This window comes from Nelumbo nucifera, chromosome 1 (assembly GCF_055504915.1).
Source record: "Nelumbo nucifera cultivar China Antique chromosome 1, China Antique-T2T, whole genome shotgun sequence".
Lineage (NCBI taxonomy): Eukaryota > Viridiplantae > Streptophyta > Magnoliopsida > Proteales > Nelumbonaceae > Nelumbo > Nelumbo nucifera.
In genome coordinates this window covers 20,157,193-20,175,832 of record NC_142649.1, presented here as the reverse complement: position 1 = coordinate 20,175,832, position 18,640 = coordinate 20,157,193, and the positions used below count along the sequence as shown (strand labels likewise).

The following is an 18,640-nucleotide window of genomic DNA, read 5'->3' as shown; positions in this document are numbered from 1 at the left end:
TCTCAGCGCTAGACAAGTTCTTCATAGGGGGTGCAACTACGCTGCTCCCCACACTAGGTGCTGATCTGGAATTGTTGCTCGTCTGCGGTTTCCGTTCTTGGCTGGCTGCTGAAGATGGAGCCATTCCGAGTGGTTCCGGGGATGCCCATGCTGCTGGAGGCCGCCCTATACTGACACTTCCGCGGTTGAGTTGCAGCTTGCGTTCAAAGGCGTGAGCCAAATTCATAGCAGTAACCAAATTGGGGGGATTTTGCATCTCCACATCCACCCTCAAGGTTTCTGCTAACCCCGCGGTGAACATGTCAACCTGCTGGTCTGGTCGTACCGATGATGCTCTTGCAAGGAGGGTCTGAAACTGACGCTGATATTCAGCCACTGTTCTCGTCTGTTTGAGGTTGATTAGTTCGCCTAATGGGTTGCTTGTTAATGGGGGCCCAAATCTGAGAAGGCAGTAGGATTTGAATTGGGTCCAACTTAGCCCGGGTTCCTCCTGCTCCAATTTATAAAACCAGAGTTGCGCCTCCTCCGTCATGTGGAATGCGGCTAAGCTTACCTTGTCGTTGTCCCCTGTCCGTTGGTTGCGGAAGAACTGCTCACATCTGTACAGCCATCCCAAAGGATCTCCGGTGCCGTTGTAAGAAGGGAACTCCAGCCTGCTGTACTTGGGAATGACCGCGGCTACCGGGGCGACGACTTGCTGTTCGCCGGACGACTCTGTCAAATCTGGTCGGCAGCTGTTTGTGGTTGCAGCCCCTTCCGGATTCCTTTCCTTGTTGGAGAAATACAACTCCATCAAGCGTCGTAACTCTCAGACATCGTCCTTGATTTCGTGAATCTCCGTGCTGTTCTCCACAAGCCTGTGCTCCAGTTCGTGGACCCTAGACGTCAACTGCTCCAGATCGCCCATGACGTTTGGCTCTGATACCAAAATGTTATGGGCCCGGGAATAGGATCTCGTCACGGGTCGGTCCACGGGGAAAACCTCCTGTTTTCCCTTGTTCCTCCCTGCTCTTGATGAACCTATCTTGGTGCCTTAATGGTGATTTGTCCAAGAGATCACCTAACTCTCCTTGCTCTCTTTCTTGACTGGAATTTTCGATGCCTTTATTGAATAAAATCAGCTCCTTAAATAGAAGATTACATGAGATAAGAGTCCTACTTTTAGGAAGACTCCTTGCTAATTAGGAAGACTCCCTACTAATCTATCCTACTGAACTGATAAGATAAGATAAGACTGAACTGATAAGATAAGATAAGACTCCCTTAATCTATCCTACTGAACTGATAAGATAAGATAAGAACTGTATCTAGCTAGAATTAGATAAGATGAGAATCAACAAATCTTGCTCTCTTTACTACTGCTGCCGGCTGTGATATGTCTTCCCAATAAAAACGTCCACATCATTATTAAACTCCATTCTCTTAGAATCTTGCAACAACACAATGTCTGGGTCATACCGTCTTATTACCTCTTTTATTGTCGCTCTCTTCCTTGCACTCCCAATTCCCCTCACATTCCAACTAAGAATCTTCATTCCGCTTCTTTTTTAAACCCCTTGCCACCTACCCACTACTTTCCCCCTTTCCTTCTATCTCCTTTTACCCCGAGCTTCTTGTTTCCTTCTACATCTCTCTTCAATCTCTCTACTTCACTCAATCTCCTCTTCTTTGTTCTTATCCCCTTCTTCCTCTTCTGTAAACTTTCTTTCAACACATTCAAATCTTCCAAGCTACAACCCAACTTCCCTACAAATTCTGCTATCATGTCTTCTCTCACCGAGTCCTCCACCCCTACCCTTCCTACAGAATCCCCTCCATCTCTATCCACCTGCCCTTTCTTCCTCTCCTCTGGTCCCACCTCTGTTCTTTCCTCTCCATCCATCCTCCCTCTCCTGTTACCTCCCTCCTTCCCTGTTCTAAGCTTAATTGCTAGACGCTCGATGAAAATCCACAGCTCAACCATAGAGTCAATGAATTATTGTAATTTTGGTTAGAGTAAAACATCAGTGAGTTAAGGACATCCAATATTTTGCAGCATCCACCAAAAAAAAATCAGTGAAAATCCACCTCTTTTCTTTTGTAGCATCCAGAAGAAAAGTTTAACTTTTCTATTGGAGGAGATTCATCAAAACCACCATTTTCCCGGTTGGATCTAGTCAATGTAAATACCAATTGTTGTAAAGTCTGAACTGTCCAGTCTTCCCTACTGTTATTTCATTAGCTCACTACATCAACCAAAAAATAAAATTTGAAGTTTTACTTGGTTGATATTATAAACTAGAAATCACACTTAAATTGTATATAATGACAGACCTCCAATAATGTCGACCAGTGCCGGAGAAAGCTATCAAAGAGTTTTCAATATCATCGTACAACAATGAGATTCATGGGTATACTAATGTTGGGTATCAGTTCATACATGGAAAACAGAACCCCACATTTCAATCCGGTACAACAAATTGAAAACAAAATCCCACATTTCATATTATTCAACAAAAAACGAAAGTACCATAAAGGAAGCAACCCAGATCAAATCGGATCGAAGCTAAGCCACAAGTACAAAAGAGAGAGTTGTCGGAGAACTCAGGTTGGGATTTGGGAGAAACAGATGAAAGGATCGCAATATAGAGCATCAACATGTCTAAAATGAGGAAACGGAAAGGAGGACAACCCTACCTATGTAAGTGATTCTGGTCGGAAAAAGGTTGTTGGAGATGTGTTTCTGGTCATTTACCGTCCAACCCTTGACGCAGCGGCAACGTTCAATTCTCTGGTTTGTCTTCCTTCTTACCCCATAAGATGTCTTCAATTCTTTAGGGTCCCACCCGAAGCCAATAACCCCATATTTGTAAGCCACCGCCCTTCTCCAAAGCACCTCCCTCTCCATAACCACTTGCCTAGGAGGGCTTTAATGAAGATCTTCAACTTCCTTATTCCCAAACCCCCATCCTTTTTATCTTTGTAAACTTTATCCCATTTGACTAAGTGAAATTTCTTCTCCAATCCTTTAACTCCCCATGAGAAATCCTTCTACAATTTTTCAATTGAATTTATCACACTGGATTGGAAAGGACACTCTTAATAAGAGTAATCCTTCTACTAAGAGAAAGGTACCCTGCCTTTCTTTCTGCTAGCTTTTGATCAATCCTGTCAAGAACTGGTTGCCAAGTAGATGAAACTGAAGCTTTTACCCCTATAGATCCAAATAGGTGAAAGGGAACTCCCTACCAAACAACCCAATAAATCATTTGGGATATCGCCCATCCCAATCATCACATTCTTCTTCAGATTGATCCTTTGACCTGCCAACAGTCATAAAACTTGAGAATCACTTTTAATTTCATCGCTTGCTCCATAGACGCATCCAGACATACCAATGTATCATCTGCAAATTGAAGGTAAGTAATGGGAATACCATGTCTTCATGCTCTGAACCAAGACAAACACAATGGAGATAACAGATCTCCTTGTCTCAACCCCCTCTGGGCTTGGAAGAAAGGTGTAGATATCCCATTAACAAGAAGAGCTGGCGCCGCCAGCCTGACTTTTTGACTCCAAAATTCAGTTTCTCTCCTCTCTTCCCTTCTTCCTCTCTTATATTGATTTCTTCCAAGAGAACATGGTATTAGAGTGGAAATCTTGGGTTTAAAGACAGTTCGATCAAGGATTCATCATCTTTCCTGTTTTTTTCTCCAGATTAAATAAAGGATGCTCACATCGACTGGTTTGAGGGGATCAACTTATTTTTTCTCCTTCTCGTGGTCGTGTGCCAAGATATAGCCTGAAATGTGGTGACTGCATCAGTGAAGGTGTTTGAGGTGTGTTCTCATCCTTTATGTGGATCGTGTGATCCTTGTATACTCGCTCAAGTGAGTGCTTTTGTAGGTCTAGAATGACTTGTACCTGCAGTGACAGCAAGTCTATGTATTGTCTTGATGACATTAGTGATTGTGTGCCCTAAAGGAGGGGTGTTTGATGTTCATAGGGCCTATCCAGACCTATTCTGATCTGTTTTTATTATTTTTTGAGACTCTATCTGTTCCAGCAGTGTTCCAGTGCCCGGTGTTACTGTAGTGAATACCAATTTTTAGTGTTGTTTTGTGTGAAGAGCAACAACAGTCCTATTTTTCCATCGTTTCCTGTGTGGATGAAGAGCAACAACAGTCCTATTTTTCCATGTCATCTAAGGATTCAGCCACTTCTGGTGTGTCTACTACCCATGGTGGAGTGAGTGGGGGTTTGATATGAACTTCCCTATGGCTGTTATTCACCTAGAAGGACTTAGCTACCTAGAATGGTCGAAGGAAATTAAACTTTATATAGCTGCAAGAGGAAAAATAGGCTACATCAATGGAAAAATTAAGGAGTCTAAGTTTTAGAGTACAAAACATGATAAATTGAAGCAAGAAAATAGCATGGTGATTTCATGGCTTTTAGTTTCCATGCTGCCACGAGTGAGGAAAAATTTTATATGGGCAGACACAACCTATGAAATTTGGGAGTAAACTAAATCTACATATTCTGAGCAAAAGACAATATGCAAAAATCTACCAGTTGCAAGCTGAATCTTCGACTTGTAGATAGGGGGAGAAGAGTTTCTCAGTTTACTACTCAGATTTGACCTCTATCTTGAGGGATTTGGATCACTATTTGAATATGGACTGGAAGTGTGATGAGGATGCGAAGGCCTACAAGTCTCTAGTTTCCCAGCAATGGGTTTTTGCTTTCCTTTTGAGGCTGAATCTTATGCATGAGTCTATTAGGGTGCAGATTTTGGGAAGCAAAGATCCTCCTTCAGTCAAAGAAGTATATGCTTTGGCGCAGTCAGAAGAGAATAGGAGAAATGTGATGAATAGTTCAAAGGGGGAGTTAGTTGCTTTGACAGTTAGAGGAGGTACAAATGGAAGTGGTGGAAGCTCCTTTAAGAAGGATGATTCCAAAAGAAGGTGGATGATAGAGATAAACTTTGGTGCACTCATTGTCAGTGGTCCAGGCACACTAGGGACACCTGTTGAGATCTCCATGGGAAGCCTTAGTGGGCTCAAGAATTAAGTAAGAAATCAACACCAAAACAAAACAAGAAGCCTAGCCAGCAGTTCAAAAGCATAGTTGTCAAGGTGACGCCTAGGCGACTAGGCGGTTTTTCATGGTCACGTTGCCCAAATGCCCCAGGTTTTGCATACTAGGCGCCCGCCTAGAGACTTAAGCGGGCACCTACATACATATATAAAACTATTTTTTTAAATTTATTGTTTTGATATTTTATTGGTTGTTGTATTCTTTTAAATAAATCTGCTACATGGTATCATTTTAATATTAAGACAAGTTACAAGTATCTAATCTCCATTTTCTTTTCTGTCAAAGGGTTTTGTTCGTTCGATTGGAGAGGGAGGAGAACCGAACAACACTTCAAGCTCAAACCCCAGCCCAACTCCATCGCACCTCAGCTCCGGCAGTGACAGGTAAGTTCTTCTTCTTCTTCTTCTTCTTCTTCTTCTTCTTCTGGCTCCGCCCCTATACTCAGTCCTCTCTCCACTCACCATCATCATCACCATTCCGCCCTATGAGTCCAACTGTTCTCAGTCATCAGTCGTCCGCCCCTTGAGTATTCTTTTGTTTTTTATTTGAAATGTTTGAAATGTTTTATTTTGATTGTATGCTGAATTGAAAATCTGAGATTTTAAATGTTTTATTTTGAAAATCTAAAACTTGATTGTATGCTGAATTGAAAACCTGAGATTTGAAATGTGTTTTATTTTGCTTCATTAATGTTTTTTTTACATGGCTACTCTAGTACTCTTTTATTTTTTTATCAGTTTTGTTTCAAATGTTTTTTATATCATTAATATATATGGGCCATATGGCTGAAATCTTTTTACCTGGCTAAACTACAAGTCTGAAACTTGATTATATGGCTGAATTGAAAATTTGATATTTGATTACATGGCTGTTTTTTTAATTTCTATTTGTATATTACAATATTGCATTTGCTGATTTGCATTATGGTTGCTCGCTTACTTAGGATTTAGGAAATATATGAATATTGCAATATTTGAATGAAATTTGATTATATTATATAGATATAGCTGAAACTTGCTTGTTTTAATTTTTCACTTAATTTCTATTTCTAACTGAATAACTGAATTATTGATTAACTGAAATTTGCTTCATTCCTTGTTTTGTTTTTGTCTGAAACTTCATTGCTTGCTTTGCTTTGTTAACTATTTTCTAGTTTAACATTTTTGTTTGTTTTATTTGCTGATTAGGTTTTTTTTTCAATAGAAATAGAGAATGACATCTTAAGAGGAAAGTGACAGTGTTAGGCGTAAGGCTCAATCAAAGGACCCTGCATGGAAATATGCATTTTGGCATGATTTAGAAGATAAAAATGCAATTTCATGCTCATTATGTGGTAAAGTTGTCAAAGGAGGAATAAAAAGGATAAATCAACATTTGATTGGGGGATATGGGGATGTGACTAAATGTCCCAAAACTACTACAAGTATTGCCAAGGAGATGCAAGAATATATGCAGAAGAATAAGAGGAAGAAACCATTGGATGATTTTACAATTGAAGATAATCGTGGGGCATGGGAGCAGATTGTATCTGAAAGGGGTTTGAACAATCAAAGTAATCAACTCATAGAAAGTGTCTCCATTTCAAGTGGTAGGAACACTCCAATTACAAATTCCTCCTTTCCACCAAAAAAGAAGGAAAATGTCAGAGGATCTATGGATAGTTTTGTGAGACCAAGTCTAGAAGAAGTTGTTGAAGCGAGGCATAAAGGACAATTGGTTCAAACAAGCATTGAAAGTCGTTTGAAGAAGGAAGAAAGAAAAAAAGTAAATGAATATGTAGCTAAGTGGTTTTATCAAGCCGAGATTCTTTTCAATATGGTGAAATTAAAAAGTTTTGAAGTTATGGTTGAAGCAATTGCACAATTTGGGTCCGGATACAAGCCTCCAAGTTACCATGAGTTGCGAGAGCCACTCTTGAATGGGGTGGTTGAGAAAGCAAAGAAAATGTACAACGAGTATGAGACTTCTTGGAAGACTTATGGTTGTACCATCATGTCTGATGGATGGACTGATAAAAGGCAAAGATCTTTGATTAATTTTTTGGTGAATTCTCCTAAAGGAACTTTTTTTTTCTAAAATCAGTTGATGCATCAAATGAAGTCCATAATGCAACTTTTCTGTTTGAGTTGATTGGTAAAGTTGAACATGTGGTGCAAGTGGTTACTGATAACCACTCTGCTTATGTTGCTGCCGGTGATCTTTTAAGATTGAAGAGGAAGAATTTTTTTGAACTCCTTGTGCTGCTCATTGTCTAGACCTTATGTTGGAAGACATTGAGAATTGAGGTCTACAAAAAGTTGTATTGCTAGGGCAAGACAAGTGACTGCTTTTATTTATAGGCATCTTCTTCTTGCACGTGTGAGGGAAAAAACAAATGGAAGAGATCTTGTACGATGTGCAGTTACAAGGTTTTCTACCTCTTTTCTAACTTTACAAAGTTTGTATACTTTCAAGGAGCCCTTGCGTGCTATATTTGTTGGTGACGTGTGGAACAAGAGTAAACGGGCTAACAAATTAGATGGATTAAGAACATCAAGCACTGTGCTTTCTGTTGGGTTTTGGAAAAATGTAAGAGTTGCTCTTTTGGCTGCTCAACCGGTTGTGGAGGTTTTACTATTGGTTGATGGTGATGAGAAACCTACAATGGGTTATTTTTACTATGCAATGGAGCGAGCAAGAGAGAAAATAAAAGAAAATTTTAGTGGGAAAGAAAGGGAGTATAAGCCCATTTTAGACATTTTTTATAGGTGTTGGACTAATATGATGCAACATCCATTGCACCTTGCTGGTTTTTTTCTCAATCCAACCCTTCATTATAAAGGCTAAAGCACAAGATGAAGCATCAATTGGAAAGTTTGAAATGGGCTTTCTAGATTGCATTGAGAGAATGGTCAGTGATATTGAAATTCAAGACAAGATCTCTCATTAGTTGGAAGAGTATAAGCATGCTCGTGGTGCTTTCTCTAAAGAATTGGCAATTAGGCAACATGAAACAAAGCAACCAAGTAATATAAGCTCTCTTTTCTTGAAACTTATATTAATATTTTATTCCTGTTATTTTAAATTTATATTGTTTTAATTCATTTTTTTATTTTGTACCCCAGACCTTAGGCGTATCGCATTGCATTACGCATATTAGGTCTTACATGCACTTCTTTTGCTTGTGAGTGCAACTGGAGCACTTTTGAGCATGTATTCTAAGTAATGGATTTAATGGTTGGTTTTGTGATAAAATTATTTATGAAAGTTAAGATACTTATTTTTATAATTTTTTCTTATTTTGTTGTGAATGTAGATTCAATGATTTTGTATTTGTTCAATACAAACAATGCCTCCGAGAAAGAGGAATAGGCTTGATCAAAAGAGGCTCAATGATCTTGTATTTGTTCAATACAGCCAATGCCTCCGAGAAAGATTTACAACAAGGCGTGCACATCCAAAGCAATTTGACCCTATTTGCTTTGATGATGTAAATGAAACTAGTGAGTGGTTGACTAGGAAAGACCCCTCAAATGACTTGGTCTATGAAGGGTGTGATCTTACATGGACTCAAGTTGATGAAGCCTTAGGGGTATCTGAAATCCTTGAAGGGTCAAATAGGCCTAGGAGAAAGTGACATGGACTTGGAAATGCAAGTGGGGGACCTAGGGGTCCAAGTAGAGGTAGAGGTAGAGGTGGTCGTGGGAGAGGTGAGTCTGGAAGACAAGATAATGGCAAAAGTGTTGTTCAAGATGAAGAAGAAGATATTGATGTTGAAGATCATCATGATGATGATTATGACAGTGATAATGACGAGGATGAAGATGTTGATTATGGTGCTAATGATGTTGGTGCATTCAATGGAGGTGTTGGTGGTTCTTACTTCTTAGACACTCCAATCCAATACAAGTTAAGTCTATTTATGGCATTGTCGTCTCGGTCATTTGTCTTCTGAGTCATTGAAAATTTTGTTTTCATAACTGTTTAAGTTAGTGTCCATGTTTGAATTGAAATGTCAAACTTGTCAATTGAGTAAACATTGTAGAAATCCTCTTTCCTTTAAGAAACAATAAAGCTGAATTTCCTTTTCATATTGCTCATTTTGATATTTAGGGCCTTGTTAGTTTACCTTTTGAGACTAGCTATAAATACTTTATCATGCTTATTGATTATCATTTCATTTCAGATATGTGTGGGTGTATCCAATGTGGTCAAGAGGTGGAGTTCCAAAATTTTTGAAAGACTTCTAATGTATGATATTGACCTAATTCTAGACTCATTCAAATCTTCTAGCCTGATAATGCCAAAGAGTATTTCCATTGTGACCTTCTTGTGTAATACAGTAGTTCTTCTAGCCCAATAGCATTGTAGTTCTTGACTTCTTGTGCTAAAACACCCCAACAAAATGGCATTGCAGAAAAAAGAAAAAAAAAAAAAACACCACCATCTCCTTGAAGTTGCTTATGGGTTGTTACTTCATATGAATGTTCCCAAACGTTTCTACATGGATGTTGTTTTATCTGTTGCATATTTCACTAATTGTATGCCATCTCGGTTGTCCAAGGCTCCCTTGTTCTCTATTTCTATGCATGTGTTTGGTTGTCGTTGTTTTGTTCACAACCTATGCCCCTCTCATGGTAAATCCAACCCTCGTGCCATTCCTTGTGTTTTCTTGTATTACCCTTATTCTCAAAGGGTTATTGGTGTTTTGATTCTGTCTCTAGGAAACACTATGTATCTATGGATGTTGTCCTTTGCGAGTGATCCATTTTCTTTTGTTTCTCCTCGGGGTTGAGAAGAAACATGTTCAAGTTCAACTTTCCTCCTCTTCCTGATCCTTCATTTTTTGTGTTTCTTCACCAATGGAAGGGCCAACTGAGTTTGAAAGCAGTAGAGTAACTTGGAGTTATACTTCTAACATCATCAGAATCTCCAGGGGTAGATCCTTCCCAACCAAGTGCCATTATCCCTATTGATATGTCTAATCCCATTAATATAGATATTTCTATTGTCGATGATCTTGACATTCCTATTGCTAAAAGAAAAGGTGTTAGGTCTTGCACCACCAAGTATCCCATTTCGCATTTTGTTTCCTATGAGAATATCTCATCTTCTTTTCATGCCTTTCTTTCTTCCGTTGACAGTGTTCCTATCTCTAAGAATGTGGCAGAGGCCTTGTCAGTAACTAAATGAACAAATGCATTTAAGGAAGAAATAAGTGCTTTACATAAAAATGGTATATGGGAGTTGGTATACCTTCCTAAAGGAAAAGAACCAATAGGCTGCAAATGGGTATTTACAGTGCAACTCAAGGTTGGTGGCACGGCGGAAAGGTGTATGAAGTGGATTATGTAGAGACATTTGCCCTGGTTGCCAAGATGAACTCCATTAGAGTTCTCTCATTGGTAGCCAATTTTGACTAGAACCTTTCACTAGTTTGGTATCATCAATCTTCACTGGTTCAACCTCCTAGTTGCTAAAGGTAGTGAGAAGAAAGTGTGCAAACTAAAGAAATCCTTACATGGCCTAAAACAATTACCAAGGGCTTGGTTTAGTAGGTTTCATCTAGATGTGCAGCGGATCAATTTTAAGTAGTGTCGATCTATCCATACATTGTTTAGTCACTGGAGATTGGACAAGTGAAATTCAAAAGATGAAGAAGTTTTTTAGCCACTTAGTTTGAGGTAAAAGATTTTCTTGAGGTATTTCCTTGGAATTGAAGTTGCCTGCTTACAAAAAGGAATCTTCATTTCTCAAAGGAAATAATACATCCTAGACCTATTTGTGGGACACAAGTAAATTGGGAGTAAAGCCAGTTGATTCTCCCATTGATTATAGTCATAGGCTGGGTAACTATCATGGAGAAACTATAAAGGATGTGAAACAGTTTCAGAGGCTTGTGGGACGACTCTTGTATTTGTCTATAGCTAAACCCATCATTGCATATGTTGTGGGTGTTCTTAGTTAGTTCATCCATGCCCCCTAAGGCTACCCACATGGAAGCTACTAAGAGAATTCTCAAGTATCTCAAGAAGTATCCAGGGGCTGGTTTGTTATTTTAGAAACATGGGCATTTAAATGTGGAAATGTATACAAATGTTGATTGGGTTGGGTCAATAGATGATAAAACATCCACTAGTGGATATTGCTCCTTTGTGGGAGAAAATCTTGTCACACGGAAAAGTAAGAAACAAAGTGTGGTGGCTAGGTCCAATGTAGAAGTAGGATACAAAGCTATGTCTCATGGAGTTGTTGAAATATTGTGGATAAAGAACTTGTTGAATGAATCAAGATTTGTAATTGATAGTCCTATGTCATTGTATTGTGACAACAAGGTTGCTATCAATATTGTAGCCAACCCAGTCCTTCATAATAGGACTAAACACATTGAAGCGGACAAACACTTTATCAAGGAGAAGCTTGTAAGTGGTGAAGTATGCACCCCTTGTGTTAGTTCTGAAGAACTTGTAGTTGTAGATATCTTCATAAAGGGCCTAAATCACCCACGTCATAGTGACTTGTGTGACAAGTTGGGCATGATTGGCATCTATGTCCCAACTTGAGGAGAAGTGTTAACAATACATGTACTCAAAGCTACAGGGGCTTTTTTGTCTTTGTACTTTTTTATTTTATTAGTTGGGCCACCCTAATATAAATAGATGAGCTTGTGCCACCACTCACCAGCCTGACTTTTTGACTCCAAACTTTTGTTTCTCTCTTCCTCTCATCTCTTCTCTCTTCTCTCTCTTTTTTTTTTTGATCAATAATCTCTCTTCTCTCTTTTCTTCTTCCTCTCTTCCCTTCTCTTCTATTGATTTCTTCCAAGAGAACAAATTTAATGTCCACATACAATTGACGAAAGCCTGCATAGTTATGCACTCATATAGGCAACATATATTGGCTAGTTCCAAGCTTAAATGTTCCAAGTTTTAAAGAAACAGAAAAACAGATTGCCTTAGTTAAAAGTGAATAGGGGGAAAACAAAAATACTAGAAAAATATTAAGAAAAAAATGTAGAAATTTGAACTAGGAATTTCAAGCTTTAGAGCTACAAATGCATTAAAAGATCAATGATATTAACGAACCTCAGCCCATGAGGGTTCCAATTCAGTAGCTCCTGCAATGTGGCATCAATGAATATCTTAATAAAAATTTAAAAGAATGAATAGTTGCTCACTGTTTGGTATTTAAAAAAAAATCTAAAGATTTTCTAGGTGCTCATGCAAAACAAGAAAATACTTGCAAAATAAAATCAGAAAACAATATGTAAGGACAAACTGTAAGAAAAATGAAATAACTTGTAGAAAAAACAATGCCATTCATAATGAGAGTTCAATTATTTTTGAGAGACTATCTTTAATCTGGAGAAAGAACTAGGGGCGCACGAGTTGCTGCCTTTAAAGCATTCCAAGCATCTCCCATCTCAAGTAGAACTTGTGCCTTTTGTTCATGTAAAACTGCCCTTTCAGGCATCAACATAATGGCAGCTTCCCACTTCCCAAGTGCTTCTTGGTATTTCCCATCCTTCAAAATGAAGGTAACATGAGAATGAGAGGATGGAAATCAGCAAAAAATTAATAAAGAAAGTGGTAAAAGACCAGCAAAGCAAGTACCATTTAGTGCACATTCTACATAAAGAAATATGCTTGTTTCAATTATACAACCATGTAGATCTGCCACTGAATTTCTTGAGCATTTAATAAATACAAAGTAACTTTTAATAGCCCCCAGAAAATGAACAAAAGAAGGTTGTCACTCAGGAGTGCATCAATCATCCATCCAGAAGCCCTTTTTATCTATTTTGATGATCTCTTTTCTTGACACAGGATGTATTTCATTCTTACAAAACAGGTTTTTGTATGACATGGTTATCTTTTCAGTATCACCAACTAAGCATTGAAGCAGGATGTCTAGAGGATCAGATCATTGATTGGTTAAATGGCAATGGTTTTGAATGGATGGCTGTGAAACCATCAGATGCCAAAAGCACAATAACAAATATGAGGTTGCAAAAACAATATATGCTCCAATTACTTCAACAGAAGATTCTAATTTGGCTGATCAGCTGATCCCAATTTGGAAGAAGTCTTGCTCTTTCCATTGGTTTAAGATCTGTTAAAGAGTTATCACATAAATACAGTCCTTTCTTGTCAAAGGTGAATAAGCAATGCCATAAGAAGTGATTATGGTAATAATGCTGGAATTGGTGGCTGCAATCCTTTCTTGAATCATAAACATCATGGCTTTGAAGTACCCAGAAAGCCAATGGAGTGGCAGTTGATTTTTTTTCTTTTCCTGATGAATGGAGTGGCAGTTGATTGTGACCATCACTTTGGGTATGTGTAGAAACAAAATAGCAGATTATCTTGAGTACAAATTTTTAGTTCCTTTGTAAGAACTAGGAAATGAATGCATAGAAATTGATCTTTCCAAGTCTGGAGTAGGTGAGATTTTCAAATACCAAGATTATGGGGATTTCAGGTCAATGTAGAAGTTCTTCTAGAATTTTATTGTCATTCTCTTGTAATAAATTTACAATTTTTACTTTCTTCCCCTATGCATCATGCTTTACCTAGCAAAGAGGAAAAAACAATATGCTCTTTTTTCCCTTAATGGTAGGAATTTTCATTTCTCCAGGGTTTAGTTCCAAAATTGAATTGCAATAGCTAAGGCTGAGAAAAGTTCAGTTCCAGGTTTGCTAAAAAAGGTAAATCATTACATTGGAAACATTGCAACTCACCAGTAATGTTGGTGAAACAGTGCCTGAAGTTTAACTAGTTTTCGGGTGTCACTATTTTGAAATTGGAACAATGGGCTTTTCCACGGAACGAAAAAACAAACACACACACAGACACATTGAGTCAATGTGCCCATATATAAAATTTTAGCATTAATTAATTCTGGTGGGTCAAGGCACCATATAAAACTGCCAGGATCTCAAGTACTAAATGCAGCAAGTCAATTAGGAATGAAATTCGGGACAAAAGATGATCCTAATTTTCGAATCAGAATATAAATTATCATCCAACCCTTTTGTTCTCTTGGTCCAGAGAATTACATTCAACTCTTTTTGTTAAAATAGTTAATATCACTTTGTTATTTTTATATGTGATGGAAGCAGTGGGTCAGTTGGTTCTGAGAGCAGTTAGAGGTGGTTTTTTGAAGGGTTTTACAGTAGGGGAGGAAAGGTTAGAAATTACTCTACCTCAGTTTGCTGATGATTCAATGTTATTTTTTGGTGATGCTTCTAATGAGCAATTGAAGTACTTAATGGCAACCTTATGGTGGTTTGAAGCAGTCTCAGGGCTGCACCTAAATATTCATAAAAGTGAAGTGGCTGTAGGAGAGGTGGGGGATCTGCAAGGATGGGTTGAATGTTGGGGTTTTAAGGTGGGAAAACTGCCTATCAGATATTTGGGCATCCCTCTAGGCTCTAGGGGCAAAACGCAGTGTAAAATCTATTTGGGGGCCTATAGTAGAAAGGGTGCATAAGAAATTGGCATCATGGAAGTCCAAATACTTATCAAAAGGAGGTAAACTTACATTAATTAAGAGTGTGCTGTCTTCTATTCTGATTTACCTATTGTCCATGTACCCAATTCCAGCTGGGCTGGCAGCCTCCATTGAAAAGAAAATGAGGGAATTCTTATGGAAGGGATGGAAGGAGGATAAGAAAGTTCATCTAGTAAATTGGGGAAAGGTATGCAAGCATAAGAAAAATGCAGGATTAGGAATTAGAAGATCGAGAAATCTGAACATTGTCCTCCTCAATAAGTGGATTTGGAGATTCAGCCAACAAGAAAACAGCTTGTGGAAAAGAGTCATAAAAGCAAAATATAATCTAAGTGGGGGTTGGGATCCAGGTAAAGCAAGTCAATCTTATGGATGTTCAGTTTGGAAAGGGAGAGAGAAGCTACAGTTTTTTCAGTAAGGAAATCAGCTTGGAGGTGGGGAAAGGAACCAAAGTTAAGTTTTGGAAGGATTGCTGGTGTGAAGGTAGAGCATTCTGAAAGATTAATTTCCCGAGTTGTTTGCATTAGTAGTGGATAAGGAAGCAAAAGTGGCCAAGTATATACAGCAGTGTTTTAAAAGGCATGGGAGGCATACACCTCAGGTGCAAGAGGCATACACCTCGTATGCTTTTTTCATGAGGCATGCTAGAGGCGTATGCCTCATGCACCTCATGCACAACTCATATAAAAATAAAGAAAAATGAGATCCTCCCTCTTCTTCCTCCTTATCCCCCTCCTCTTAAGGAGGCTTACACCTCTTATGTTCTGAACTACGCCTCACGCCTCTAGGTAGTGGAACGCCTCGTGTCATGCCTCCACGTTTTCAAACATTGATATGCAGATCTCCAATGGCAACTGTATTTGGAATCCCCTCCTCAGAAGAGCTTTAAATGATTGGGAGTTTGATCATTATGCCCGGTTGTTGCAGAAGCTTTACAATACCCGTATTGACTATACTAGAGTATAAAAGAGTGTGGCTGGATGGGAAGAATAAGCAGTTCCCAATGAGTTCCTTTTATAACAGGTTAACTAAGGAGGAAGATCAAGATTTCCCTATGAATCTAATCTGGTACAAACCTATCCATTTGAAAATTGCATTCCTCATCTGGTTGGCTTTCCTGAAGAAGATTCAGAGTAAAGATAATCTAAAGAAGAGAGCTGTGGCAATTGACTCACCAGTGTGTGTCCTCTGTAATAGGGTGGATGAATCCATTGACCACATGTTATTACACTGTGAGTTCTCTTATAAAATCTGGGTGAAGGTTCATAGCTTGTTTGCCCTTAAGGGATGTTGTCCAGAGTCGGTGGAAAGTTTCTGTAAGGAGGGGGTACATTCAAGGTTTGAGCAAAAGAGGAAGGCTGTTTGGTAAATGATCCTAGGAATTGTTTGGTGGTTGATAAGGCAGGAAAGGAACTCTAGAATTTTTCACAACAAAAGTATCCAGGTGGAGGATGTGTGGCCAAAAGTTGTGGGCAAATTATTTTCTTGGTCTTTGACACCACCAAGAAGAGTCACATGGAAAGCTTAATGTAGTAGGGCTGGAACAAACTATCAGAAGACAGAAAGAGAGAGAGTGAGAGAGAAAGAGAAAAGAGAGAGAAACCCCAAGGAATCACTCCAAGGGGTCCTAGAATCACTCTAGGGTTTGTAGGAATCACTCCATACAGCAAACTTGCTCCAAAGAAATCTTCATTCATTCATTAGCTTCAAAGGGAAGAGAATAAATCTATTTATAGAGTGACTTGTGTGGCCCGGAATACTGTTCACCCTAATTACAAAAATGTCACTCCTTGTCTTGTGCATCAAGAGACACAATAACTTTCTATCTATTAATGCAAATAAACTGAAAATTGAAAGGTGAAGATGTTCAAGACTGCTATCAGTCTTGAGCACTAAGAAAATTTAGGTTCGAACAGGAGAAAGTGAAGAAGAAGAAGAAAGAGTAGTGAGAGAGCAGTAGAACACAGGTTTGAAATGGAAGGACAGATTCTCAATAATCTGCCGCCGCCACTTCAATTTAATATTTATATGTTATGCTAGTTACATGAAAGGACATATCTGCCCTTGATGTTTACATCATAAAACTGAAAAGTAAATAACAGAATAACATAACAAATAGACAAGATACATTCTACCCTACGGACAGAGTGGCTCCACAGCTGTGGGGCCCACACCGGTTTCTCTACACTCCCCCTCAAGTTGGGAGTAAATGTTTATCATTCCCAACTTGGATAGATCCGCTTCTAGCTTCTTTCTTGATACAGCTTTAGTGAGGATGTCTGCTAGTTGCATACTAGATGTGATGTAAAGGAGGCATATTTCTTGAGATGAGACCCTCTCTCGTACAAAATGTCAGTCAACTTCAATGTGTTTGGTTCTGTCATGCTGCACTGGATAATGTGCTATATTAATGGTTGCTTGATTATCACAATACAGCATCAGAGGCTTCTCATACTCAACACCCAACTCCTCAAGTAGAGATCTTAGCCATAGGATTTCAGCCACTCCGTTAGCCATGGACCTGTATTCTGCTTCAGCACTAGACCGGGAGACAACACTTTGTTTCTTACTTCTCTAGGAGACAATGTTTCCTCCCACAAGGGCACAATATCCTGAGGTAGACCGTCTGTCATCAACACACCCAGCCCAATCGGCATCTGTATAGACCTCCACCTTCATGTGGTTATTGTTCTTGAACAGTATACCCCTACCCGGGCATCTCTTCAAGTAGGCTAAAATTCTTTCTGCCACAAGAAAATGTGTGGTTCTAGGAGAATGCATGTACTGGCTGACAACACTAACAGCATAAGTAATATCCGGCCGAGTGAGGCAGAGATATAGGAGCTTTCCTACCAATCACTGGAACATAACCTTGTCTTCAAGAAGCTCCCCACTCTCTGCACTAATCCTATGGTTTTGTTCAATTGGGGTATCTGCAGGCTTGACACCTAACTTTCCAGTTTCTGCCAACAGATCTAGGACATATTTCCTCTGAGAGATAAAAATCCCCTGTTTGGATCTAGCAACCTCGATACCCAAAAAATACCGGAGTACACCAAGGTCTTTCACCTCAAATTCTTGATGAAGGAGCTGTTTAAGTGTCTCAATCTCATGACTATCATTCCCTGTAACCACAATATCAACATATACTGCCAGTAGTGTCAAGGAGGACTCCACCCTCTTGCTGAATAGAGTATGATCTGACTGGGCCTGTACATAACCAAACTTCACAAGGGCTCGTCTGAACCTATCGAACCAAGCCCTAGGTGGTTGTTTCAAACCATACAAAGCCTTGTTGAGCCGACAAACCTTCTTACCTGTTTCTGCATCATAGAATCCAGGAGGCAAACGCATGTAAACCTCTTCCTGCAAATCTCCATTCAAAAAAGCATTTTTCACATCCATTTGGTATAAAGGCCAAGTGTGACTTGCTACAAGGGATAATAGGACTTGAATGGTGGTCATCTTGGCTACCGGGGCAAAGGTCTCCAAATAATCTATGCCATAAGTCTGTGTAAACCCTCTTGCAACTAATCTAGCTTTATACCTCTCAATGGATCCATCTGCATTATGTTTCACAGTAAATACCCATCTGCATCCAACTGGTTTCTTTCCTTTGGGCAGATCAACTACCTCCCAAGTGTTATTTTTCAACAGAGCATCCATCTCAACCTGCATTGCATCTTTCCATTCCGGGACGGATAGGGCCTCTTGCACTGTTCTTGGAATAGGGACATTGGAAATGGAACTAAGGTAGGACCTGTAAGTAGGAGATAGGCGACCATAGGATAAAAAGTGGGAAATACAGTGGGCTGTAGATGTGGTACAGTGTCGTTTCCCTTTACGAACTGCAATCGGAAGATCAAGGCCATCTGTAGGAGGTGAAATGGCAACAATAGAGGAAGTCTCTGTGGGTCCTGGGACTGTAATGCCTGGACCTGGAGCCGCAGATGAGATTGGAGCTGGCCTGGACTGCTGATGATCGGGATCAACCTGCCTGCACCGCCTGTGATAGACCCTCAACTCCTGATCCCTCTGACCACCCTCACTATTGCAGCTCCCCCTCAAC

At 39.3% G+C, this 18,640-nt stretch overlaps 1 protein-coding gene across 1 annotated transcript in view; it reads right to left on the bottom strand.

Moving 5' to 3' along the window:
* LOC104605881 (Tetratricopeptide repeat (TPR)-like superfamily protein) overlaps positions 1-18,640 on the bottom strand; it is a 43,208-nt gene that overhangs the window by 12,842 nt on the left and 11,726 nt on the right. Inside the window, exons 2-3 of the mRNA XM_019199187.2 lie at positions 12,444-12,582; positions 12,144-12,175 (exon numbers count right to left, since the gene is read on the bottom strand). Of these exons, the coding sequence (XP_019054732.1) occupies positions 12,144-12,175; positions 12,444-12,582 (171 nt within the window). The remainder of the gene's footprint in view (positions 1-12,143; positions 12,176-12,443; positions 12,583-18,640) is intronic.